This window comes from Cygnus atratus, chromosome 12, assembly GCF_013377495.2.
Source record: "Cygnus atratus isolate AKBS03 ecotype Queensland, Australia chromosome 12, CAtr_DNAZoo_HiC_assembly, whole genome shotgun sequence".
NCBI classification, from domain to species: Eukaryota; Metazoa; Chordata; class Aves; order Anseriformes; family Anatidae; genus Cygnus; species Cygnus atratus.
The window spans coordinates 2295181-2322606 of NC_066373.1; the positions used below are offsets into that span (position 1 = coordinate 2295181).

Sequence of the window (27426 nt, forward strand, 5' to 3'; positions counted from 1 at the left end):
GAAAGCGCTGCACTGTTCTCAGTCTTCATCTGGATGAGAAAAATGAGTGCAATCTGTGAGTCGAGTGAAATTTTAGATTAGCCATTAGAAAAACATTTTTTAACTATACTGCAGAGCTCAAGTAGATTGTCCAGAGAGGCTGTGAAACTGTTTCAGTGGAGATTTGCAACAGCAGGTTAGTAAACATCCCTCAGGAGTGGATTAAGTAAGGTGAACCTGCCTTAGAGCAGGGAGACAAAGTCAGTGCATTGGAAACCTTCGTGCCTGTGCTCCCTGAGGTCGTGCTATGCACTAGTAGCACAGTGCAGAGCTGCTGGATCTTTTCCAGGCAAAATACTACAGGCCCAGTCTTTTCAAGTGCTGACACTTTAAAATGGTAAGTTTTTTTTCTAAAAGCCTGTTTAACCTCTGAGTAGGTGGGTGATCTGAGTCCCATCGCCAGTGTCGTGCTTTTTCTGCTCCTGTGTGCGCCCTTGTTTTCTTTTATGCCACTCACAATGCTCCTTGGACAAAGAGGGCTCTTGGCGCTACTGGCTCCGAAGGTTCAGTCCCAAGCTGGCAACGGCTGCTGGGGCGAAATACACGCCAAGTGGAAAATCCTCCTGTGGCGATTTCTCCGGTGCTGAAATTTCAGCGGTGGAGGGGTTGCATGTTCCCATGACACTCCGGATAGAGTCAGAGCACAGCCGATTAGCTTGCTTTAATGGTTGCTTTCCCATTGCTGTTTTGTGTTTACAGTATCCATAAACAGAGGAGCAATACCACAGTTTCTTGCTCAAATGTGGAAACTTCTGAGACTTCACAGAAGTATGTCCTTCTCTGCATTGACCTTCCGCCTTCAGCTTTTGTTGTTTTTATTTCTTGTTATCTTTCCATTGAACATTTTCATTATTTTCCAAAAAGCAGTAACATCTCAAGACAAAGAAGTATGTGGCAATATTACCACACAGAACACAGGATTTGCTTATGATCTTTCTGCGGACAGCTGTTTCATATCTTCTTTCATGCCCTCAAAAGGAGGGGAGAAATTGGTTTCCTACTTAGCCTTTCAACTTCTTGACGGTTGACTCAGTATAACTGATCCACTTAGGACGCAATTATTTCACTAATATAAAAGTTAAACTTTTAAAAGCCTTTGTGTGACTGAAGCTGTGGTGCTTTAAAAGTTCAGTGTCCCAGCCTTAGCGTATTAGTGTGTAAAACCTTGTATTTGTACCCTCGTCTGGACAGCCCTCCAGTCTGTACCACCCAAATAGTATAAATAACTTGTGGCATAGACTGGATCAGCACTTTTTCACTCTACTCTTAGAAAGAACTAGGATTTTTTTTTGCTTGTTGTTGTGTTTTAGCAGCTCTCAGATTGCCTTCTGCCCAGCCTTCTCTTGTATTTTTTGACCACGCTATTTACCTGGTGAGCAGGCAGCGGGACTCAGCTGGAAGTTGGGATGCCTGGGACCAGACAGCGCAGCCGGTTTGGAAGGTGACCGTGCAGGTTTTAGGGTTGTTTCTGCTGGATGCGACACACGGGTGTGTGGTTGGGTCCACAGCAGTGCTGTTCATACCCAAATCACCCTGCAGGTCATAGTGCAAAGTCACCTAGGAATGAAACCATCGAGAAACATGCTGATCTTTAAGGATGCACTCGTGCTTCTTATATGTAAGGAAATTCAGCAAAAGTTCTGATATATGATTCTAGATTTTTTTTAATATATATCAGAATTAAAGGAATAGTCTACCTTCTTTTGTTGTTGATGTTTTAGGGTTCCTTGAACATGTATCTAACCCTGAGGAGCACAAGCAGTGAGGTTTCTGGCTGCTGCGCAGTGCTGGGCTATAGACCTCACTGTGACTCTTGGCCAGAAGTTCTGTTTAAAAAAAAGGGGGCCTTTTGGGACTCCAGGAAACAAAATTTAACACTCAATTATTTTTATTGAGCTTATTGTCCCTTTTCCCTCCTAATGCCTGATTTCTGATCTTAAATTTCTTGTCTGCAGTGCCTCAAGTGCCTGTTTTGATGGCAACAGTCAGCATTGTCTGTCTAGCTCCCTTCGTTGTGCTTGTCAGAGGCCAGCAGAGCTGCGTTTGCTGAACAAGCACGAGGTGAATTAAGGACAAAGTAGGCAGGTTTAACTCCAGACGTTTGCCATGGAGAATTTTGACTAGGCAGGGAATCTTGCTTTTCATGTTGCCCTTTCTTTAAATTGATGTGTGTAATATTAGCCAGCACTGGCGCACTCCCCTACCGATATTTTTTGCCCTTTGTAAAGGGGTATTTAGAGACGTCCTTCTGGCTGGCAAATTTTAAACTCAGCATGGGAGGGTTTCTAAAAATGCAGGAATGAAGATTCAACCATTCAGTCATTAATGAATGTGTTTCGCATGTCTGTGAAGCCTAATAAAAATGCCATCTAAGTACTCCAGCTGCAAAGCAACATCTTGGTGCTGTGTGTGTGTATGCACATCTGGGTGGTACTTCCGTTTTCAAATCCTTTTCCTAGAACAAGTCCATTTCATCTCTTTCTCTGTGAGGTTTATTTTGCTAGTTCCTTATCCAAACTTTTTTTTTTTTTTGCTGTGTGTGTGTGTGTGGCTAATCCAGTGATTAAGACCTGAGGGAGTTTACTCCCTCTTCCTTTCCTCTGAGGTTTTCTTCTCTGCTGCCAGTGGCAACATCAGTTGAATGTCCAAGAAAAGCCACTTGAGCCAAATCTGTCTCAAGAGCCAAGGACTGAGCAGATAAATTCAGCAAACAACAGAGGAGGGAATACAGCTCTTAGCTTAGAGGGCAGGATTTATCTTGAGGGGTCCTGCTGAAATGACAGAACTTGCATTTCATGCCTGGTAATCAAAATGTTAGGCTACTCCAAGCCTCTCACACACAGATACTAGGAGAAAACAAGTGTTGTCATTGTCTGAATTGTCTTTCTTGTGTACCTACACTTTGTCACTCAGACATTTAGAAAGAGCTAAGTACTTAGCATAGCTAAAGAAATCTGCCACAAGTTTTCCTTTGACCAGTTCTCATAACCTCTCACGTTCCTAGGGTAGACCCAAGAATGAATCTGAACAGCAAATCAATATTTAGGAGTTTGTTTTTAAGTGATTTTTTTTTTCATTTTCTGCCACATCAGTCACGACCCACTTTTTTAATAGCTGAAGTAGATGCAGCGGTGTCTCTGCATGCAGCAGGGTGGCTGCTGCATCGCTGTCTGTGCTCGGAGGGAGCAGCTCACCCAAGGGATGGCTCTAGGACACAACCCAGGACATGGGAATCTTCTGGTGGTGGAGCCGTAGGTGTTTGAGATGCATTTGGAGGCCAAAACCAAACCAGATGGGTGTTCACCTGGTTGGATCATGGTTAACTTGCACTGTAGGTCCTCTTTGGCAGAGATGAGGCAAAGCTTATGGTTAGTAAACGTTCCTCCAGCTTTTGATTGTGTCCCTACAAGTTGGGGCTGAGGCTTGTGCACAAAAGATTGCAAGAAGAGCGTGCCCTGCAGCTGCCCGTGCTGTTTCTTGTTACGTTGGCATTCAGAAATTCGTATTTCATAATTCCGAAAAAATATTTTACTAAGAGTAAGCTTTGAAGAAGAGCACAATAGCTTCCCTTACTCACCCGCTTGTTAGTGGAGAGCACGGAAAGTGGAAGCCTGTGCTGAAGGAGGGCACGAACAAGGAAGCTGGGAAAGCTGCCAGCATTCTGCACCTCTAAATCACATCAAGCACATGTTGGAGATTAATCAGGCATCTTAATGCTGGAGGGCTGATACAACACAATTATGTTTTATGGGCCTCTCACTCTCTAATCTTGGATTTCATCTCCAGCCAAAGGTGAATTCAGATGCTGGGGCCAGGTGGGCACGGCAGGTTCGTGTTATGCAGCTTGCCTGTTCTGGTTTGGTGGTTCGTTTCTGCTCAGCCAATTTGTTTCTTGCCCGCTCTGCCCAGAAAATTCTCGGCAATTACGGATTCAAGGATAGAGTTCAGCTTGCTGGGGCTTTAGTGTTTCACAAGTGTGAAGTTGTCTGTCCAAAACTAAATAAAATGCATTTAATGACAACAAACAACAACAGCGGCAACAAAATGCAGAAGCAGTCAGTGACCTGTGCTGCATGTTGTGATCATTGTAAGCTTGAGTGGCTCTTTCTGCACGCCCTGAAAGCTTGGGTTTTAGTAATGACAATGTGAACTGTTTAGTATCTTATGTGGAGGTTCATAGCTGCGTAAACTCCTCAGGGTAAAAATGTGCCTTGACGTCTGAAAAGCTTTTATTCCAAGGCGTTGTGGATGTAGCACGTTACATGTTGCTTATGTTGGTTATTTTGAAGGAACTGCCAAATACTGGGCTGGATGAAGGTAGGTGTCTTGTGTTGGAGCCTGAGGAGTGCATCTTACACGTGCCACAGGGCACCCTGCTCTCTCCTGTTGTGAGCTGGGTGGGTGTTAAGGCAGCTGCCACGAGAGGCTCTGTTGACTTCTCAGTTTTCCAAGTGCAGCTATCCCAGCAATGCAGACGTATTTATCTAGGGAGTAGCTAATACTTTGGTATTTGCAGTTTGCTTCTTTGCATCTCTGTCCGGGTGTCCTCTCCCTCTCTCAAGTCTTCGGGTACAGCAGAAGCACTCCTTGATGCCTAAGGGGTATCAATGCAGTCAGCAGTCATGTGTGTGTGCCTGCATGCATTCTTTTGCCTGCATTTTTATACTGACCCTTTCGCACTGTTAATGGCCTTGCAATTAACAGCCTTAATTTCTGATGCTAGGAGGTCTGGGTGACATGCTGGTGATCTGTCCTGCCCAAATGTTCTTGGCTGTCTTGCACATCAAGCTGTTTGGCTCTATTTAGCCCCTCTTTGCCTTCTCTAGAGCCTGGTCAGGTGGCTCAGTTTTGTTTGTCCTTCTCAATCCCAAGTTTCTATGGATGTGGATTGAACCGATTGTGCAAATAAGCAAAGAAAAACCAAGCTGATGGCAAGTGGCTGGAAACCCAGTGGGTGGTTTGTTTAGGGTTAGCACCTTGCTGTTCATCTGCGCTGATAGGGGTGGACAAGGAGGCATTTAGGAAATACCTTTCCATGCTGTGCTGAGGATCAAAGCGACCCTGTTCTTCCAGGGTCTCTGCATTGCCTCAGTTTTCTGGCTGCTGGACAAGGCATGGGATGTTCTGTGCCGCGCACCTGGCTGCCTGCAGTTCAGCCTCACTCCAGGGCTTGCAACGCTGCTCGTGGGTCTGCTTATTTATGTTTCATCAGCAAACGTTATGCTGGCAGACACGGAGGTTGTGAAAATCCAGGAGGTGTTTGCCCAGGAGGAGGAGGGTAGAAGCAATTCTGGTTATATCAGCAAGATGCAGAGGAGGTAGGAAAGGTAAATAAAACTTGCCTGGCTCGAGCTGTGCTCTGGTGGACCATTGCAAAAGGAGGAGCTGGAAAGCTCAAGATCTTGGTTCCTCAGCTTTCAGAAGCTTCTCAGGAAGATTTTGTCTGCAGCTAGTGGATGTAGGCAAATTCCCGTGTAGAGCAAGGTATGATGCTTCGGTTTAGGAAGGTGAGTGGGGGGTGTCCTCTCCCACTCCTGTTAGCGTATGCACACAGCTCCAGAGAACAGCTAACTCTCTTGCAGACTCTGGACTCCCTGAACGCCTTGAGGTCTGTGATAGACCTGATAGGGTGTTGTGGGGCAGTGAATCCAGCAGCACCGACCCTCAGCTTCAGCCCAAAGGAGAAATAATAGCTCTTCGTGAATGGTGTTTACAAAGCACTGGGAGGAGAGGCATTTTTCCATAAAACAGAAGGAAGCAATTGAAACGAGAGGTGCTATAACCAGTCCACAGCCCGTGATGAGAATCAGAAACGTATCCCAGGAGCTCTGGCTCCTCCTTGGATACTCTCTGCTGGTCCAGGGTTTCCAGAGGTGTCTTTCAGACCGTTAGCAGACACCCATAAACTCGCCTGCTACAGGGCCCAAGTTTAAAAGCTGCTGTACAAAACTATGTAATGCAGAGCTGCATGCAGAGCATGAAGGCCAGCAACAGCGATCGGAGAGAAGCAAACAACTTCTGTAAACTACCAAGTGGGCACGTCCCGAGAAGCTGCAAGCTGCTGCAGATGCTCTCCTAACCCTGGCGCCTGCGAGCTCCTTATTGTCCTGTTTTTCTGACTCAGTCACTTGAACTTTCACTGTTTTTCTCAGGAAGTGGCTCAACAGCTGAGTGGATCTTCTCCTTTGGGTTTTCTTTTTTGTACATACAATACATTTTTCTCTGGCTCCATTTCCTCCGTGAGGGAGACGCGCCGAATGCCCCCACCACACGCCCCCTGTCCTGCTGAGTTCTCTCGCTGGCTGTGTTCCCTCTCCTCGCCGTTCAGGCAAGTTAAAAATCCTTAATTATGATTAACGGCTTTCTGCAATAGAAGATTGCTTTGCTATTAAGACTGGAACGGACACGACTGAGGCGCAAATGAAACATTTTTCAAAGAGAGGGTCTGAACATGCCGCGCATGGCCTGAAATAGGTCCCTCCCGCAGGAAGGCCCCAGGTGACCCATCGCTCGCTGGCGCAATTACCAGAGTCTTGGCAGCTGGCAAGATCAGCAAATGGGGTTTATGTCAGAGCTTGTTACTTTAATTTGGTTAATTGTAGAGCAGAGTGCAGCTGAACAGCCAGTTCAAACCAGGTTTCAGATCACCAGGGTGCCAGGCACGGGCAGGGCACTGCCTGGAGAGCGGCGGCGGCTGTCTGCAGAGCCGGCGGCAGCAGCGTGGCACGGAGCGGATGCGGGAGCCCGGGAGGATGAGCAGAGCTCGTCTTTGCCCGCAGCAAAAAAAAAAAAAAAAAAAAACATCCCGTTGGGCCGGGATGTGCTCGCTGACAACCCCCTTGCTCTGTGGGAGCAGTTGAAGCTGTACTTGGCAGTCCCGCCTGCAAATTTGTTACCGTTGATTTGATCCGAGGTCTGTCTGGAGGCTTCAGCTGGGTACGTTCAGGCTTGAAAGAGGCAGGTGGAGAGAGTCTGTCTGGAGCAGAAGTTCGTGCCTCCGTTTGGAACAGCAGGACCTCCTAAGTGCTCGTATATGAGAAGGGAGGTGAGACAAGCATGCGGCACCATCCAGCCCAGTGTCCCCAGTCTCCAGCTGTGGCAAAGAGCAATCACCTGGGGGTGAGCGTAAGAGCAAGGGGGACGTGGTGGAGGTCAGGGCCAGGTGTGGGCACACTCAGAGCTTACCCACTGTATTTTACAGTGCAGCCCAAGCAGGGAGACATCTGGCATAGCTTTCTGGCATAGGTGCTGGACTTTGTTGGCTTTTTGGGTGTTTGTTTTTTTGCCCCAAGATGTGTAATGTGGTGCTAGTTATGTCTGTGAGCCGGCAGGCACAAATGATTATCTTTCTGGTGATCTGCTGGCGGGCAGGGCAGGACAGGGCTTTGTAGCGGTGGCAGGAGGGGATGGCTGCTCAGCCGAGACATAATCTCAGGGCAGGCTTGGTAAGGAGCCCAGGCTCCTGCCATGCAACCAGGAAGCAATAAAGCATGAAGGGAGCAAAAGCTGTGGCAAAGAGGCATCGTGGACCTGAGAATAAGAGCTCATTCTTTTGGAGCAGAAAGATGTCAGTTCCTCCGGTTATTTAATCATTCAGCACCCCTGGGCCGGGGGCTGCAGCGAGACGGGTTGGGTGGACGTTAGGAAGAAGCGTGTGAGTAGTTGTTACGTCCCACCCATCTACCCCTGCATCCAGCCACCGCCTCACCCACCCACAGTGCAATGAAACAATCAGACTTTGTTTTTCTTTCTTTACTCCAGTGCCACTTCCATGCTCCATTTTCTCTGTTTGGTTGTGTGTCCCGGAGGCAGACTGTCCCGACGCACAGCCAAACGTCTGTGCAGCTCAGCAGGCCACCGAGCCAGGCGTGGACTCTTCCTCGCCCAGAGGCTACAGATGCTACAGACGCCTGCTGTCCCCACGTGGCTGGCACTTCCTCAGTCTGGTTTCGGGTGATGTTCTCCTCCCTTCCTGGCCAGCTGCGTGAGAGCAGCAGCTCAGCCCTTCCTTGGTGGCCGCAGCACGCAACTTCTGTGCGAGGTTTGGGAAGACAGAGCACAACCTGCAGATGCATCAAAAGACAGAACAGGTTTCTCCGTGAGCTTTTCTCTGTGATAGAGGCTTTTGGTGGAAGTTGTTGTCCAGCTGAGGACAAGAAGTGGAAGTCTGGCCCCAGGGGGTGACGCTGTTTGTGCCCTGGCTCCTCCAGGGTCAGTGAAGGTGGTGATCCCTTGCCTCGGGTGATCCTCCTGGCTTGGTAGAGGTGGTGATCTCTTGGTCCCAGTGAGAGCTGGGTCAGTGGCAGAGCACGAGCAGACCTCTGAGAGGAGACATCCCGAGGGGGTGTCTGAAATGCCTGGAGATCTCTCCTGCCCTCCCAGACCATCTGTGCATGATTCCAGTAACTAATTATAATCACTGTTAATGAAAAGTGTATCTTATTCCCATAACAAAAGACCTGGAAAGAACTAGACTGGTAATTATTCAGGAGGTGCAGAAAATAAACTAAGGAAAGCTGAGGCTGAGGGATCAAGCAGAAAGTGATACCATGCACACCCACCTCCGGCTCAGCATTGTTGTTCAGAGCCAGGCCAGGGCATTAATGCTAAATTAAGATTATATGTCTGAACCTGTAAGCCAGGAATTAAGGTCAAACTTGCAGCATTGCATCAGTCTCTTTGCGTTTCCACCCAGCTCTCCTGTTTCAGTACCTCATTTCATTCAAGCACTGGCAGCTGGGCCCTGCTTTGTAGCCTCTATCAGTTTCTTGACAGATTTTAGACGAGTCACATCAGTGTTTTATCTCAGTTTCTGTATTTTCCTCTGCCCGCTGCCTTGGTTTTGTATCTGCTATTTTCATACTGTTGCTACCAACCGTGGACGTGCGGGGGAAGGAGGATTCAGAGCCCTGGTTAGGACTGAGCAGGAGGGAGAAATGAGGTGAAGAGGAGTGATGGAAAGGATGGGGAACAGAGCCTGAGGGACAGGGGGAGAGGGTGAAAGACGAGATGCAGTTCTCCCACGCATGCAGGGCTGCTCTGTGTCACGGGCACAGATCTGGAGCAGTCGCAAAGCCCCGCGGATGGAAGGATGCTCCAGCGGTGCTGCAGCCCTTTCCCCCTGCTAGGAGCATAATGCCGCGTGGTAAAAGGTCTGCGCATCCGTGTTATGTTACCCAGCATCTGCAAACAGCTCTTAGCAGCACAGAGGGGTGAAACTTCCCAGTGTGACAGGGAAGGAAAGTGCCATTTGAGGAAAAAATGCCTTGTATTGTTACTATCCCTTTTCTTTCCCCAGATGAGAGTCCAGGATACCGTGCGCTAAGAGATGAAGGGTTAAGCTCCAGACACTGCTGACTGCCATGTGATGCAGTTGCTTGGGTGATTAGTAAAGATCTGTGCCCTAAGAGGAATCACATGGGCTGTGAGAGGGCTCCCTGGGTGCAGACGTGTGGTACCAAACCCTGCCTCGCTCCCCTTCCTTCCTCACCAAGGGGAGCGAGCGCTGCCTCCGCGGAAGGGAGGGTGACTTCGCCAAGCCAGGCGCGCACGGAGGCTCCACATCAAAAGGCAGGGAACAAAACAACCGCAGGGCATTTTAAAGCAAAATAAATAAACCTTTGGCTGCTCTGGGAGACTTCTTACCAAATGTACAATTGGGACCTCTATTTATGGCTTTTTATTTCAAAAGCAGATACATAACAGGAACTTTCGATACTTGAGCCCTAAAGAAGCTAACTTCAGATATTCGAGCTCTGAAAAATCTAACTTCCCACAATCAAAGGGACTGCCGTAACCCTCTGCTTTATCAGGTGGCTGGAGGAAATCCTGGGTTTTTATCGAACGAAAGCAGCTTTCAGTTGAGAAGACAATGCGGCAATATCTGTTTGCATAGCATCTTCCAGCCGGAAGGTCCCCAGAATGTGTTTTTTTGCAGGGGGCTATCTGGGAGATTACCTTGGTGATAGCACGGTGCCGTGTGAGAAAGTTTGAGTACTTGTTAACGGCTGGCTGCTCGAGATGGTGTATTTGGGCCTGATTATTTGGTGCATTACACTGGCTGAATTAATCACTGTAAAACTGGAGGAATCAGCACAATATAAATGAGTGCAGGTGTTCTTCGACACAACCCAAAATGCATCAGCACGATAACCAAGTGTCTAACAGCAGTCCTTTCTTGTTTTGCTTCTCTGCAGGTGATGTGACAAGCCTGACCCCTGAGCACTCCTTTGAAGGCACGAAAGTGGACGTGGGGAACATCGTGTTAGCTTTGTACAGTGGTCTTTTTGCCTATGGAGGGTGGTAAGATGCAATCTTCTTCCTTTTTTTAGTGCTAAATGCTGTAGGTCCTTCCTTTTGTCCCTAGATAGCATTTACAGGAAGAATGTGATCCAGGACCTTCCATCTCTTGTTACCAGAGCAGAGGCAGCTAGCTGCCCTGGGTTTGCCCAGTAATTTAAATAGTCATTCTTCACATGCAGTTTCCAGCCAAGTTAGAGAAGCACAAAGAAGTGGCAGTGATCGTGGGATTTAAAAGAGGCAGTAGATTATGGGTTGCTCGGTTTATCTCCTGGGTGATACTAAGAAAAAAAGCAGGAGGGTGGTTTTATCTTGTAGAGGAGAGATTTGCTGCATACCAACAGATGAGGTACTGCAAAGCAGAGACTGCTGTGTCCACCTCTGACAGCACCAAACTGAACTTTGTTGTCAGCCCCTTTGAACACTTCCAAGCTCAAGGAGCCTGCTCCATTTGCAGTGAAAACAGGCTACTTGCAGCCATCCGCGTTGCCTGGCGGGTGACCCTGTCGCTCGTGGGCCCAGCTTTTAGCCTGCAGCCACCTCTCCTCTTGCAAGGAAGCTGGCAGCATGGTGTGCTAGATCCACCAGCACTGTCCAGGGCTTGTGCTTTTGCAGGTTTTGTGCTGTAGATCTTGAACTAGGCATCACCCATTCTAAGTTTTTCAGCAAGGTTTGGTCTCTCTACCCCACCTAAAATTCCCTCGCAGACATTTAAGATGAAGGCTTTCCTTTACTCATGGACTAACCAGAATTTATCACTGTTCTTTTTCAATTACAGGAATTACTTGAATTTTGTTACAGAGGAGATGATAAATCCCTACAGGTAGGTGTGGGTCTTGTGATGATTTCCATGGGAGGAAAACTTGTTTTTCTTGGGAAGGCCTTTCCTTGTGGCTGTCTTGTGCGTGTAACAAATTGCTAATCAGCCCAGAAGCCAAGATCTCTTTCTAGGGAAATGGAAAATTAGATAGGCTAATAGCATTGTTCTTCCATGGATTAGGGGAAGGGGAATAGTAATCTCTGTATGAGAAGGGCTGCTGCTTACACAGCTTTCCTGTACTGCTGATATTATCTCTGTTGTTGTAAAGCCCTATTTCCTTGGCATGGCACCTCTCTGAATTACAGGCGAGGAAGAGGCACTTACAGCTTTATTACTATCTTGTGTAAACTCCCCCAGCAGTGTTCGCACGTACATGTATTTGTCATGTGCTCTTCCTTTTCTGTCAAGCATTAGGCCGCCTTCTGCACTGCTCGTGCCTTTTAGAGCTTTGCAAGGGGACCTGGTGAGATGAAGATGTGCCACACTAGAGTGAAAAATAGCTTTTGCTTGTAGGGAAGGTGCAGTCCTTCTGTCAGCATGGGCTTTGGGATCGGTTGTGCAAGAGCCCGTTCCTGGCTGACCCTGGCAGTGATTAGTGCTTACTGGGAAGTCTAAGATTTGACACGTTCTTTGCTTGACAAACATAGTTATAAAAAGTTTTTGCAGCTTGCAATTATTTTCTTGTCTTCTGAATGTGGTCGTGGTATTTGACTCTCACCTCCAGTGGCTTTGACCTCCACTGGACCAATTACATGTAGAATTGAGCAGGCTTTCCTTTTTCAGTTTCTACTCACAAATGGGGTTAGGCTATTGGGAAAGGCAAATTTGTACCAACACAGCCTCATCTTTACAGACCCACTCAGCTTGTGTTTGAACTCACTTGCTTTGAAATTCATCAGTCCAAGCAGCTGCACAGAGCTTAGAGCCTAAAAACTGCCCACTTAGTCCCTGATCTTTCCATCTCCCACAAGAAAGCCACCAGCACAAACACTTCTGTCTTGTCCAGAAGAATGTATGTGCTAATGCTGCTAGCTAGGAGGAGACATGGGGGGTTATTTTTAATTGATTGCCTTTGCAGTGGTCTTGGATTGGTGCTTGCCCAGACACCCAGAGTCTCTCCATGTAAAAAGTGCCTTCTGCCATAATCCTTCGCTTTACATCTGTCAGCCCTCCGGGCTATCACCGTGTGGGCATTTTCTCCTCTCCTGGAGGAGCAGAGTGTGGTTAAGAAACTGTGTAAGCTGAAGAGCCAAAGAGGAGCAGGATGGCTCATGCCAACTTTAAGTGAATGCAGAAGGGCTGCAGCACGAGCCCTTAGCATTCCCTGGCATCAGTGGCTCTCCTCTGAACTGCAGAGCTCCATTACAATTTATATTTTCTTCCTAGAAACCTGCCTCTGGCTATCATCATCTCACTACCTGTAGTCACTTTGGTTTATGTGCTGACAAACTTGGCTTACTTCACAACCCTGTCGACGGACCAGATGCTGACGTCCGAAGCCGTGGCCGTGGTAAGATAGGTGCATTTCTGATATGACTCATCTGTTTTTCAGGGCTGCTCAAATCAGACTTGCAATCTCTGCATACATCTCCTAGGTTGTTCCACGGTGGTCATGGCTGCTTATAAAAAAAATAAATGACAGGAGATAAAGAGCAACTGTGACGGGAGCAGGGAAGAACAGCATGCTACCAAGATGGATTAATCTCACGCAATAGTGAGGGTGGATGGTCAGTTAGCACTGCTCTTCATTCGTAAATACGCAAGGTTGCTGCTGGCTGCATGACTTACCATCAGTTACCAGAGCATGATGTTTATGGGAAAAGGTCGCTCAGTCAATACTGAATTAGACTGTTCTCTCTCTGTATCTTCCTTGTTTTAATTAAGAGAGAAAGACAGTACTTCTATTAATTAAAATGGCATTGCGGTCAGAAATCCTGATTGCTTCAGAAGTGAGCAGCATGGTATGACCTTGCAAACGGAGTGTGACCAGGATTGTTCAGTGCTTCAGGGGGAATCTCCCGGTCCAGGGTAAGTTGGTCTGGGCCATCAGGTGACAGCATTCCACCCTTCAGATTAGGGCAGAGCCCCAGCTCCAGCCTGCAAGTACGCTGGGGGGAGTTACTGGAGATACCAGCCTGCGTTGTGGTACTCTGCTTGTGTTACTTTGCACGTCTGTCGAAATCAGTATGATTATGATGGCCTGAAACTGTAGAGAAGCAATGTGGGGTCAGTCTGTGACATAAAACTATGGCTCTGGGTCACTGCGTTTATAAGGAGCTGTGTCCCAGTGTCCTTACTCAGCTCCACACGTGCAGTTGGCAATATCTGAATGGCTGAATCTGCTCGAAGTTTTCATTTGGTCTTGAGCTTTTGGACAACTGTTCCAATAAATCTTGTCTCCTGACCCTGAGGGAAAGGCTTTCTGCTGTTTTTTTGCAATTCTATAAAATGCTTTTGAGGAAGGATGAGCAGCAAATGGCGAACTGGAAAAATCCTTAATAGCTCGAGCTATGAAACCATGTTAATTGTTGAGATTTCTGCAAATGTTAAACTTCTTTAGGCAGCTGTGAGTTCTCTTGGGTGTTCGGGTGTGACGGGACTGTCTTGTTGCCCCTCCTGTTTAGGACTTCGGGAATTACCACCTTGGCGTCATGTCCTGGATCATACCCGTCTTTGTTGGCTTATCGTGCTTTGGATCCGTTAATGGATCTCTCTTCACTTCTTCCCGGTACTTTTTTTTGCTTAGTTTTGTGGCATTTGTTTACAAGCAGTGGTTAATGCCTCTTGGTTTGGAATGAGTGTCCTCTGAAGAGTGGCTGTGGGTAGACACAAAGTCTAAAGGGTCTGGAGGCCATGTGGGGAATGATGGAAGAAAAAAAAAAAGGCTTTAAAATCATATCCAGTTTAAAAGAAAGCCTTGCAGTGGTCTTAGTTTTCTGTCCTCTGGGCAAAGTCCTGTTGAAGTTATTAGAACATAAACACAGGCTTGAACCTCAGCGACATTGCCTGAAAATATGGTTTTAATGAAAACCAGAAACTTACGAAACTTCAGGACTGAGAATTCCTCCAGAATGGGGAGGAAGGATGGGGCAGGGCAAGGACTGAGGAGGTTCCAGGTCTGACAGACATCTCCTGGGTTATCTTAGGAAAGTCACTTAATTGTTCGCTCTGGAAAGGAGGATATAAACGTATGATTTCTTGCGTTCCTCACCCATCTCCAGCCTTCCTTCTAAGGCAGAGATTTCGGGGTGTGCATACATGCAGAACCCCGTGTCAGGGGCTCATCCTGGAGGGCCCCACTCTTTAACCAGTGACTACCAAAAGAAGGCACAGTTGGCATCATGCAGTGCACCACTAAGGTGGAAAACTTGGAGTTTGGGCATTTCAGTCTTGCTGCCTCAGCACTGTCTAGGCTGATCTTGAGCTGTCCCTGCTTGTTTTGTGTAGAAGACAAACCCCAGCCTTGGGCTAAAGGTTGCAGTGGTGATAACTGCTCTGTCTCCCTCACCTCAGGCTGTTCTTCGTTGGATCCCGAGAAGGACACTTGCCTTCCATTCTGTCTATGATTCACCCTCGGCTTCTCACTCCTGTGCCATCCCTTGTCTTTACGGTAAGCACCTGGCTCTGTGATGATAAGCATTGACCTGGTATTGAGAAAAGCACTGGGGACACGATCCCATCAGAGTATTCCGAGAGGGACTCCAAACACAGCCATTTCTGCTTTTCCTTCCCATCATATCTTTATATTCCACTTCTGTTTTGAAATCATTCCAGGCACCAAAATAGCATAAAATAAGTTTTTTCTTTTTTAAAATCAACCTGCTTTTTTTCTTGGCAGATAGCTCTTGTAAAATTCCCACATTTAGTGCTATAATACATGCGGTTTTGCCTACTTTTCCCTTTGCTAATGGCTTTTATTTTTCCGGATGCAGTGCATCATGACCCTGCTCTATGCCTTCTCCAATGACATCTTCTCAGTCATCAACTTCTTCAGCTTCTTCAACTGGCTGTGTGTGGCTCTGGCCATCATTGGCATGATGTGGCTGCGTTACAAGAAGCCAGAGCTTGAAAGGCCCATCAAGGTGAGAGCAGTGCGGGAATTGCCCATCAGGTCCTCCCTGCGTTGGGTCTTTTCATTTGTGCTCAGAGGGAAGGCCCTGCCAGCTTGAAAACGGCTGTTTCAAGCTGTTTGAGGGCTCAGAGGCTTCAGCTGGGGGAAGTCCCCCAGCTCTGGGGAAGTCCCTTCTCAGCTGCAGGGGAAGTGCAGCAAGAACTGCTGCTTTTCCTGTTTGGAAAAGGGACTGGGATTGCAAGGATGTCACCATCAGGGGAAGCTAACACAGGTGTCCCAGCTGCATCAAAATCTGCCAAAAGCAAATCTGTGCACTCAGTGCCCAGGAGATGAAGATGCTGTGGCCATGGGAACATCAGAGCGAAGGATGCTGTGGGTGGCAGAGTTGTGGGTGTTCTGGTGGGGCAGCCCAGCAGGAAGCTCTCAGTGACTAACATATTCCCCAGGCCGAGCTTTGGGCTGTGGCTCTCGGTGATACGCTCTGTACCATTGTGGAATTCACAGAATAGTTTAACAAAGCGGACAAACCCACGCCTGAAGAGACGAGAACTTTGTTCTATTTGTCCTTGGCCAGCTTGGCAGTACTGCATCCCGTCTGGTAGGAGGCCAAGATCATGTCAGCCACAAGCATGTCTGCCTTCCTTAAAGGCATGTTTCTCACTCATCCCCCCCCCGAGCACGCTCAGGTCTCTGCCAGGCAACAGGGAGCCAGAGAGAAACAAACTCACAGACCTGTATCACTGCCTTCCCAAAGTAACTCTGTGTTTCCTTTGGTTTTGCTGTTGTTGTTTTGGTTTTTCCTTTTTGTAACAACAACAACAACAAAACCGAGGGTGCTCTCAACAGATGCCCTGCTCAGAGCAGTGTAGCTGAGTCCCCTGGGAAACGAGATGCAAAGGCTTGTGCTGTGGCTGGTGCTGAATTTGATGCTGTTGGTTCAGGTCCTTTTTATAAGAAATCATTCAAGTATGGAATTGAACGTCAAAAACTGTGCTGAGAAAGGCTCATGCTATCTTAGCAAGCTACACCTCCATGTTTTGGTTTGCTCTAAGTGCACATTAGGTGCTAGCCTACTTCCATCTTCTCCAGGACTGCTGAAGAGTGCTAACCGACTTGGTACCCTGTGGCAGTTCAAGGTCCCAATTCAAGGCCCCTGTTCAGAGCACTGGGACAGACAGGAGCACTGTCCACAGAGGAACATGAAGTCCTTCCCTCCCCAGGATGGAAAAACTTCACTGGAAAGTTTTCCCTGTTCCCCTGATATAAGTTCTTACCTATTCTTCGGTTTCTTTTTTAGGTGAACGTCTGCCTGCCCATTTTCTTCATCCTGGCCTGCTTGTTTCTCATTGCTGTTTCCTTCTGGATGACACCGGTAGAATGTGCGATTGGCTTTGCAATCATCTTCAGTGGGATTCCTGTTTACTTCTTCGGGGTCTGGTGGCAAAACAAGCCCAAGTGGGTTCTCCAAGGCATCTGTAAGTATTACCGAGGAAGAGCAAGGGTGCAGCCTTTGGGGTTTGCTCCAAGAACAGCAGTGCTTCCTGGTGAGCGTGCTGCAGCTCGTAGCACTGGCTACATCTGTGTAGTGGAGGCTTCAATGGCTTGGCTCTGATCAATTTTTTTTAATGCTAACAAGTTTTAACCTGATGATTACCTTATCTACCAAGCACCCAAAATGCACCTTGACTTGTGATAGTTGCAAAGTTTGGGCCAAATGCCTTTTTTCTTTTTCTTCTCCTGGCGAGCTGGATGTTGTTTTGCAGCGGAACATAACTCGGTGAACCCTTTGTTACCTTCTGCCTCCTGTAAAAGCACAGAGTCAGGCCTTTATCAGCAGAGAATAGCTTTCTAGCGGCACTGGGATGGAAAAGAAATAACAGCGTAACAGTTTGAGCACAGTTGGCCAAAAATTTGAATGCTGTTAAGTTGGGAATTGGTCCCAATTCATCACTTAGCCAGTGCTAATATTTCTGATCCGGTCAAAGCTCTCCTTGGCATCAAAATGTGACAGCAGCATAGAAGGAAGAGAAAATCCCATGTCTCCTGGATGTTTTCTCTTCTGAGGCTAATTTTTAGGTTATCTTTGTGTAAGGTTTTCCAACAGCTGGTACTACACCATGGTGTGTTTTGAAGGGATGGAAAGATTGTGCTTGGACACATAACCTCTGTCTGAACACCTCGATCAAGAAAGTCAATCCATGTTGTCTAAGTAACTAAACTCCACCATCTGTCTCCCGGCTCTCAAACAACAGGCTGACCTAGAAAAGCAGACGAGCAGAGATGTCCAGCCTCAGCTCGTGCTTTTTATGAAGAAGAAAAAGGCATTAAACAGAGCTCAGCAGTCCTTAGTCTTTTTTTTCCCTCTCTCACTCACTCAGTTTTTTTATTCCGAGTATTAGGCTCGGTTCCTGGAAAAGCCATTTTTGCACTGTCTGGTTGGCAAATTATCATATTAATTATTTTTTTTTACCACCAAGAGCTTTTGAGGAGAAAATAGTCTGGGGACACAGAATGATAATGCTGCAAATGCCCCATTAGAAACACGTCAACTTTAAACACAGGTGTATACATAAGTTGCAGATGATTTGATCACCGCTGACTAATCTGAGTTTATTTTTGCTTGCATGTATTTAGAATTAGTGTTAGTTTTACCTGGCAAGTCTGTTTAGTGGTGTCCAAATGCACAATGAAGCAGCAGAAAGCACAGGTGTGGTTAGATACCAGTCACCATAACTAATGGGTGGAAAAATAAAGTTACTCCAGTTGAGCACCTTTCCTGTACACGCTTACAAGCAAAATGCTTCCCTTCCCTTCTCTGTGCCCACGCCATCCTGCGTGGCGGTGTGAGGCAGTGGACTCTGCCTTGTGTTCAGCACGCTGGGCTGGTCGTCTCCCAGGTTCTTGAGTCTAAAGAAGCTGTGCACGTACGGCCAAGGTTTTCAAAACTGGAAGGAGAACTGTCAGCTCATATTTTCTATGCCCATTCCTGCTATTGTGCCTGACTCACTTCGGAGTGTTTGCAGTTCTGGCATCCAAATGTAGTTACCATATCACCGTGCAAGTAGAAACTGGTGTCGAGAAGTACAGGAGCCTCTCGGGGCAGTGTAGGATCCTTGCTGCAGGAGTGAAGCTCCCAGTGTTACATGCTCAAGTTCTAGGCATGAGTAGAGAGCAGCCTGTGGTTCATTTGCTTTCACTTCTTAAATTGTATTTGGACTAATCCTGCTCAGAACCAAAGCGTGTACTCTGCCCCTTTGAGGCAAAGTGTCATGAACGGAGTCAAGATGTATGTCGGGCCCTCCGTGTGCAATCTCTTTGACCCACACTTTGCTTTCTCCCCTGTAGTCCACGCAACAGCCGTGTGCCAGAAACTGATGGAAGTGGTTCCTCAAGAATCATAAGCAGGAAAAGCAGAGACATTCAGCTCCAGGAAACGCACAATATTATTTTAAGACGACACAAGGAGAAAACACTTCTGATCCCTCATAAAGAAAACCCAGGCATTGGAGCACCCCGGCAGAGCTGCTTCATGTCTGACACCATGCCACCTGCCCTGCCTTGCCTCCTCCAGCCTTCCTGTTGCCACCTTTTAACCCGGCAGACGAGCATCCATGAGAAGTTCTTGGTACGAACATGGACCAGGAAGAGGAATTCCTGCTGGTTACTTCCAAGGGGTCCTGCGTGTCCGGCAGCAGCGAGTCCAGTCGGCCTGTGTGTGTGTGTGTGTGTATGTGTGTGATATTGAGGACTGTACTTCAGTTCTGTGTAGGGTAACTCGTTAGGGTTTTTAAAACTGAAGTTAGCAGTGAGCTGTGCATCCCCCAGGCTGCGGCGGATCTGCTCTCGAGCCCAGTTTGAGCATCACCAGCTGTGCAAAGGTGCCTGTGTCGGGGCTGGGGCTGTGCGCTGAAACACAGCTGCAGGGTGGTCCTGAGCCCGACCCACCCGCCTTACCTGGTCACGGGGGGTGGCTGAGAAGCTAAGGTTGTTTAAGGACTTTGGCTGGTGTTGGTGCTCGCTCACACACACACACACACACACACACACACACACCCCTAAATACCTGCTGCTGGATGCTCTGGGCTCTGCCCAGGAAGCGCCACGGGCAGTGATTTAGGCGAGACAAGGCAGAGCAGAATTAGTGTCAGAGAAATGGTGTGAGGAAGCCTTGTCTGACTTTCCTTGTGTTCCTGAAATGAGCACTTGGGGTTCCTTGCCGTGGCTTTTAACTCTCAGATCCAAGCAATCTCCCTGCTATTGAGCCAGTTCTCTGGGATGCTCTCCACCAGAACAACAACCCCGGGGCCCTGTGAATTAGCACTGGGTCAGGTGCAGGCCCAGGGACGGAGTTCTTCCCAGTAAACCCAGGGAATCGCACGAGTTAGCGGAAGGTCAAGACAGCTTGCTCACTCCTTGTTTTCCGTAGATAGGCTGTCATCCAGCGTGGGATGAGCACCATTCTGCTCTGCAAGTGGCCCTGTTCATTGCCCTCAGCGTGACTGACGCTTGCCCCTAAAACCAATGTCAAAGATAAAATTCTGGTGGGATTCTCCTGGCTCGTTTGCTGGGAACTGCCTGCGTTGCCTGCCCCCGTGCCCTCCGTTACGCCGTGTTACCAGTGCCTGCAGGGGAGATGGGACCAACCGGCTCTGGGGGGCGGAAAGGGGTGGATGTTCCCAAAAGGCTGGAGCCTGTCTTTACTCTTGGTCTGCTGTAGGTTGTTTTGCTCTAAGAAGCAGGGACTGGAGGCATCCTGAACAGTTTGCTCATAATGCCTCTGCAGTCGAGGTGATAGTCAATTGGAAATCCAATGCATCTTGTCCCTACGAGTGAGCTGCACTAGTCTCTGTTACAAATCTTCTCTGTGCTTGTGCTTTAGAAAATAGGTTGTTGATTTTTTTTTTCTATATATTATTTTTGTAAACTAAGCTGTTTGGAAGCTGGGATCCTCCAAGAGCTAACGCTTCCTACTGGATTCTCCTCTTAGCATAGAGTCATTTTGGAAAAGAGGCATTAAGGACACCAATGGTACTAGCTCATGCTTTGTCCTTTTAAGAAGCTCTTTGGCAAAAAAAAAAAAAAAGAAAGGCATTTATGTTATAGCAGGTGGCAGCTTCTGTTCCAGTGTGTGTGACAATGACCACAGTTATGCCAACAAGTATCCGCGTGCAGCTCTTTGCTATTGCTTCACCAAGCACACACCTTTGCTTCGAGGCAGGAATAGGTGAGACAATCATCATGCTGAAAACCTTTGCTTATTCCATGGCACTACAGTGTAGAGATACCCAAGCCAGCTCGACTGCACTACAAATGTATTAATTTAGAGCTCTGCTCGAGATGAGTTAAGCTATGGAGAATTGCAGCTGGTTTGGGTATGTCTGCAGTGCAGAACTACCCAAAGTTATGGCCAGTGCGTGGCTGTTCAGGGACCTATGTGCAATGAATTGGAGCATCTCAGAGCCTGTGGAGAGACATTTGCATAAATAAGGTCATGAACCATAAAGCCTGAGCTCAATTTTCCCTCCTTACAAGGAATCCTCTTCCAGCTGAAGGCTGAGATGTTTTTGCAGGGTAGTGATCGAAATCACTCCTTATGCTGGACCTGTTTCATGGATAAAGAACCAGTCTCTCACCTTCCACATTTTGGGGCTATAATGGTCTCAGGACTGGTTTCCTGCAGAGCCTGGATTGAATTTAGAGGCTCTCCGTGCTAATATATACCAGCAGAGTTAACTTGTGATGCAAAGGAAATGCACCTCAATCCAATGTAGATTAACATTCGAGTCCAATCCACAGACAGCTCAGAAATGGGTCCAAGTCTCCCAAACATGGGGATTGCTTGGTTTGGGCATATCTCTTAATGAGTTTCATCAGTGATGAAGACCGCGAATAAAAAAACATCCTCTTGGTGACCCTTTCACACTGGTTTTAAAGAGGAGATGTCACACTGAGATTTATTTTTTTATTAACTGATCTTAATTAAATCCTTAACTGGCTTGCTTGCTTTTTAAGAACTTTGATTGTTTTCCACTTGCTGCTAAAGATCTTCCTGTCGTACTACTAACCTGCTGGCTCTGGCATTGATGTCATAGGTTTTGTGGTGACCTCGCCAGCGTGTCCAGGGCAAGAGATGTATAGGGAGAAACTGAACCAGGCAGCAGCACGGAATCATGCAGATGTTGAATTTGGTCGGCCACAGCTCAGATCTCAGCCTGGTTCAGGACAAAGTTCACCTTTCAAAGCCTGATTTCTTTTATCCCTGATTTTTTGAGGCCGATAGTTCCCCTCCACTAGAGCCCGGTGGCATGGCTGTAAGAGAGAGGGGTTCTTTATGCTAGAGCTTAGGGAGATAACGAATATGGGTTAAAACTAAATTTCATTTCAAAAAGAAAACCCAACTAGAGCAATTTCTCCGAAGGGTGGAACTGCTGCTACCATCTGCTGTCCAGGGCAAAAGCTTTAACTCGAACCAGCGAACGGCAGTGTCTGCTGGTCGTGTTCAGTGGGTTTTGGTATGGAAACAGAGCATCCATCCCAATGGGAGACCTCCTCGCTGCTTTTTTTCCTCCAAATGGGAATGGGATGCCTCGCTGGGGGCGAGGGGAGCAGTAGAGACTTCTCACAGAAAGTTTCTCATCATTCCCAGAACTGGATGTGGAATTTTTCTGGCTTTTTTACTGTTTGCTTGTACTCTCTTGAGCCTGTGATCAGTCACCCTGTTGTAATCTGTGCACAACCCACCAAGGGAGATGAACCCTCCCCACAGAGGACACGTACAACCACAGTGACCGTGCGTTTGCCTTCCCCAACAGTAGCTAGAGTTAAATGAGGTACCTCGTGACTATATTTCATGTTACAGTGTTCTTGCAAATACGGCCCCCAGCTCGCCGTAGCTGTCGTGGCAGTGGGGCCGTGGCTTCGTTTTTCTGCCAGTGATTGCTGTGCCCGCAGTTGGTCGTTGTGCTAATCCCCTTTCCATTATTGCTCTTCTTCGATGCAGCTTGTTTTTGAGTATTTCGAGTCCTGGGCAGTCAGTTGTTAGGGGTATTTGTGGAATAGCATCCCACAGGGGTTGGTAACAGTGGGGTGGGAGCCGACGGCTTGGCGCGGGTTCCTCTTCCCAACTGTGAAACCTCCTCCCAGGCCGCGAGGGGACCTGCCCTGCCCAGCCCTGCAAAGCGCTCCCGGACGAAAACAGGGGGAAGCTTTTTTTGTTGTTTTTTTTATATTTCCTGCAGTATTTGCAGTGTTTGCCATCCCAGCTACTGTGTTCTGGTAAACACGCTATTGTTTTTAACGGCACCCTCTGTGGACAGCGAAGTTCAAAGGGACTCTGTCGCTTGAACAAACTTTAAAGACCCTTCAACTGGATGGGAGCCCCTGCGAGGCCACTTTGTTGTTCTCCACGTGCTCTCCCTGTGGGCGGCTCGGGTAGGGGAATAAATTGGGCTCCTCTGTGGGTCCATCCCACGTGCTGGGCTGTGCCACGGGGCCCGGAGGGACAGCGGTGTCTGGGCAGAGCTCTTCCCCACCACGCAGTGCTGGGACGAGATGTCTGCAGGTTTTCTCTTGGTCTGCGATGGTGCCTGTGCCTTTAACCGAGGCTACAGCGTTCTCGGGCTTTAATAAAAATAAAGACAAAAACAGCCAAATGCTCTCCTTACACAAGGCTCTGGCTGTTCTTGTGGGACACCAGCTTTTCCGTCAGCGGGTTGCATAACTCCGTTCCCAGTGACATCAAAAGGGAAGGCGCAGGACCGCCGGGCCCTGGCCGGGTTTGCCATTTAGAAGCAGCTGAAGCCACGCGTCGCGCTGCGGCTTGAGAAAGGGCAGCCCAGGGGTGAAGCTCCAGTTCCCTCTGGGGCTCGTGCTGGGTTTTGCTGGCGGTGTGGTGACCTCGGCGGAGCCCTAAATGGGAACCTCGTGTCAGCCCACGGAGCCTCACGAGCATCTCTGGCCATGGGAAGGCCGGCACGGCTGGAGCTGGTGGCATCTGGCTGCCGACCAGGGAGCTGTGGGAGCACAGCAGCGATGGAAATCAGCTCCTGCAGCTCCTCTGGCGCCCTTACCCACGTCAGGGCGTCCCACAGGACCCCAGCGTCAAGAGATGCTCAAGGGGCTCTCCTCTTCTGCCCGCTTCACGAGATGAGGAGTTGCACCCTGCGCTGGTTTTGCCCACGCTCGCCAAGTTTCGCGGTTTACACGGTCCGAACTGGAACCAGCAGCTGGGGGGGGAAGCCGAGGGCCCTGCATGGAGCTGGGTGGGAGGAGAGCGAGCGGGGCTGTGCGGAACCAGGAGCTCCCAGCGCCGTGCGGGTGCCCTCCGCCGCAGGACGTGGCGGTAGGAAACGTCGCTCAGGTTAGGTCACCCCTAAGGAACCGATGTCCAGAGGATTTTCTTTGCTTTTAACCCCTCCCCGTTCCTTGCGAGAGAAGGGGTGTTGCTTCCTCCGGCTGTTACGTGTTGATGAGAAGAAAAAAAAAAGTATTTTTTTAAACACTGAATTAATTTTTAAGTGGCCTAAAAGAGACTTTCTACCTGCACCTAAATTATTCCCGTTGGGTGACATTCGTCTCGGCGCAGGGGCTCGGGGAGCTCTCGGATGCGACCCGGCCACGTCTCCTGCCTGGGACGAATTTCACACGCAGAGAAAAATCCTGGCTCGTTCAAAGGGCACAGCGGGCTCCGTGTCCCACCTAAAGCCCTGCACAGGGCCAATTTTAGGTGGTACCTGGACCTTGCACCGGCCCTCGGAATAAAAGCCGGGGTGAAATTCACTTCTAGTGAGTAATCTGACTTTTCAGTGATACCTTTCTTCTAAAGTTCATATTTCTGTTGTGTGTTCTTTTTTTTTTCTGTTAAAAAAAAAAAAAGATTTTAACCTACAGAAGAAAATGTAGATCTGATTTACAATTTTGTTGTATTTGGTTGCTTTAAAAAATATTTTACTAATTTAAATGTTGCTGTAGATGACACTCTATTTATTTTAAAGGGTAAATATCTTCTAGTCTTAATACTTCTACAGTAAATGCTATTTACAATGTTTGTGTTCCTGTCAACACAGCTATTCCACAGCTGACCGAGTGCTGGTCAGCCAGTAGTAACTTAATCAAATTGCCTTGTAAAACAAAATGTCTCCTGCAATGTATTTTTTTTCTAGTATTCTTGATTCTTTTATGTCTGTGGTTAACAAATCTGTTAAATGTTTGGGTTGTTTTATGTTTTGGGATTTTTTTTTTAACAAAGAAAGCTGAATTACAACTCTCTCATTGCTGGTTTTTGCCTCCAAACCTCTGATTTTGCACAAGGTTGCCTTGTTCATCCTGCATCCACCCGCTCTCCACGCATGCACCTGAGCCCTGGGTTCCCAAGTGTTCCTCTACAAGCACAGCATCTCTTCCTCTGTCAATCCCCATCCTCCTGTTTAAAGAACAAGCTGCCGTTTCTGGTTTTGCATAACACAAACGAGGCGGCTGGGAAGCTGGGTGAGCTTTGTGCAAGAGGTGGGAGGAGGAGAAGGCGATGCCCTAGTTCCCGGGCTATGGCTGCAGGGTAGAGATGCTGCTCAGGCTGCTGCTGGAAGCTCGCAGCTAAAGAAATGCCTAGCAGCAGGAAGATCTCAGACTTCGTAAGGGGAAAGCGATCCTCTGGTGTGCTTCCCTCTTCCCCGTGTCCTTGTGTGCTGGGGATGCTCCGTGGGCCGGGGTGGCGGGAGGTGACGGGGGGCTTGGGCGCAGACGTGGGCAGGTGGGAGGGCTGCGGGAAGGCTTGCAGCGATCGGGTGCAGAGGGAAGAGCTCGCATTTCCCTCCTGAAGGAGAAGGTGGTGCTGACAGTATTCATCTGACACACATGCAGACACGGAAAGAAGTGGGCCCAAAATGGAGCTAAGAAAGGCCGCCAAGAAAACCCAGCAGCAGGGGGAGTCTTCGGTGACACCTGCTGATGTTGCACTCAATGATGCTGAATTTCAGGCACTACATTCAGCCTGTTTCTTGAGAACAATTAGAGAATTCACAAAAAGAAGGCAATTGCTGATTTAGTAGTGCGTATAGTGGCTGCTTCAGAAAGCAACAGTTGGTGAGGGAAGCGGCGGTGTTACGTGCCGAAGCCGAACAGCCTCCATGGCCCCCACCCAGTAACTGCGGAAGCATTCGGCTTTAAATACACATCGGTAATAAAGGAGGAAGTTAGAGGTGCAGAAATGGGAGCGCGTTCACAGGACTATTGTATGCAACAAGGGGCACACACTGCATTAGAGGCTCTTAGTGGAGGTATTGGAGTAATCTAAGGAAAACCTCTCTAAAAGCCAGCGTGGCCAAACAGCGGAACAGAGCGCGCCACCGCCATCTGAAAGAGATCCTTCAAAAACTGACGGCTGTGGCCAAAGAAGGAAAACAGAAGAGAGAATAAACTCCGGTAAATTAAATGTAAAAGCTCGATAAGACAAGTCAAATGTGGCACTCAAGAGTGACACCAGCAGCGTGAGAACAAGGAGGGCTCCGAAGGCCGCAGGAAGCCTGCCAGAGCCGCAGTGGGGCCGGGGCCGCGCTGCAGACAGATAAGGCGGTAGCGGAGAAATGAAATGAGTTATTTGCATTCATGTTTGCTACAGGCTCACTTGGAGAACTTCCCATGCTAGAGCTTTTCTTCGCAGGGAGTGAAGCCCAAGGAGCTGCTGCCAGATAACGCATCGTGCTTTGGAGCGAGGCTCCGGGATTCGGAGGCCTTCAAAGCCGCAAAGGGCCCCAGCCGAGGCTGCCGCACTCGCAGCAGGCAGGTGCGCGCCGCTCCTGGACACACGTGGTGGAAGGTCCAGGGATAGCCTGGGCCCGCTGCAAGGAGCTGTGATAGGGGCTACGGTGAGCAGAGACACGGAGAAGAGCATCCTAGGGTGAAACCAAGCACCCATCCTGAGCGTGGAGCTGGCGTGGACGCCCCAGCCACGGCAGCGGGCAGCGATCGAGGACCGGCAGCTGCACAAGCACGGGGCGAGCGCTCAGGCGGACGGCCCCAGACAAAGGCAAGAAGCATTTTGTCACACACAGCAACGTTAATCATGCGCTCCGTGTCACAGGATGTTGTTGAGACCAGAAGTATGTGCGCCTGAAAGTTCAAAAGGAGCTCAGACAAAAGGGTTTGTTAGGAAGCGCACCAGCCCTGGTGCAGCCGGTGCCTCGGGGAGCACTAAATCTCCGCGTTCCCAAGGCTGGACGGGCAAAGCGGGGAAGGGATCAGTTCCTGCTCTGTACGAGCTTTCCATAAAAGCTGGCTGCTGGTGGCTGCTGGGGACATGGTCCTTTGGCCACGCGGTGGCTCTTGGCTCCCCCCCCAGGTGTCCCTTCCTCTGGTGCCGTCTGCGGCAGCCGTGCCTTTGGGGACAGCTCCGTGTGTCTGGGGGATGGATGGGTGGGTGGGTGGATGGATGGACGGACAGATGGATGGATGGACAGATGTCGGTTTGCCTCCAGCAGCAGGGAAAGCCCCGCGCTGGGCTTTGCTCAGGAAGGACGCGCTGCAGGGGAGCCCCGCGTGGATCCGATGCGATGCCCAGGTGGTGCCAAGCAGCATCTCCCCAGCTCCAGTCCTGCACTCTTCCCTCTGTCCCGATGGCAGCAGGCCGCAGTGGTGATGTGAGGGAGAAAGCAAGGACAAACAGGAGAGGGACCGACGTTTTTTCCATTTTTCTCCCCCGAAGCAGGATCAGCTGCGTGTTTGAGTGGCCCGGAGAGAAGCTGGGGGGTCTGCCACCAAAGAAGCGTGAGCCCTTGGAGCAGCAGGTAGAAATGCCTCTGCAAACGGGAGGCATGCCCAGAAAAAGCAATAAACCAGTTGTTTATTCGAAGATTGGTGCGAAAGATGAAAGGCAGCAAATGTGTTTGCTGTGGGATGAAGCTGCCTCAAGGGCGGGGTGTGACTGGGAGCGGGCTGGGAGCTGCTTCAAGGGTGCAAAAGTAAAGGAATGAAAGGAGCTGACGAGGAGTTGTGGAGAGAGCTAACAAAGGGATCCTCGGAGGCAGATAAACTAATACAGCAAAAATGTGATACAGGTATGAGGAAAATTAACAAAAGGAGAGTTGAGGTTGACAAACTTCCTTGCAGCAAAATACACTGGGCAACAAAATCGTCCCCTAAAATTGAAGCAACAGAAGTTCTGCTTGGAAGCCTTTTTTAAAAAGGAGTTGCAAGGAGCTGC

General features: G+C 48.7%; 1 protein-coding gene across 1 annotated transcript in view; it reads left to right on the forward strand.

Moving 5' to 3' along the window:
• The window catches only part of SLC7A5 (solute carrier family 7 member 5), a 36970-nt gene extending 15807 nt beyond the window's left edge, over nucleotides 1-21163 (forward strand). Inside the window, exons 3-10 of the mRNA XM_035566262.2 lie at nucleotides 10236-10341; nucleotides 11117-11161; nucleotides 12545-12668; nucleotides 13783-13886; nucleotides 14672-14768; nucleotides 15091-15240; nucleotides 16528-16705; nucleotides 18576-21163. Of these exons, the coding sequence (XP_035422155.1) occupies nucleotides 10236-10341; nucleotides 11117-11161; nucleotides 12545-12668; nucleotides 13783-13886; nucleotides 14672-14768; nucleotides 15091-15240; nucleotides 16528-16705; nucleotides 18576-18631 (860 nt within the window). The 3' untranslated portion in view covers nucleotides 18632-21163. The remainder of the gene's footprint in view (nucleotides 1-10235; nucleotides 10342-11116; nucleotides 11162-12544; nucleotides 12669-13782; nucleotides 13887-14671; nucleotides 14769-15090; nucleotides 15241-16527; nucleotides 16706-18575) is intronic.
• The last annotated feature ends 6263 nt before the right edge of the window (nucleotides 21164-27426 follow it).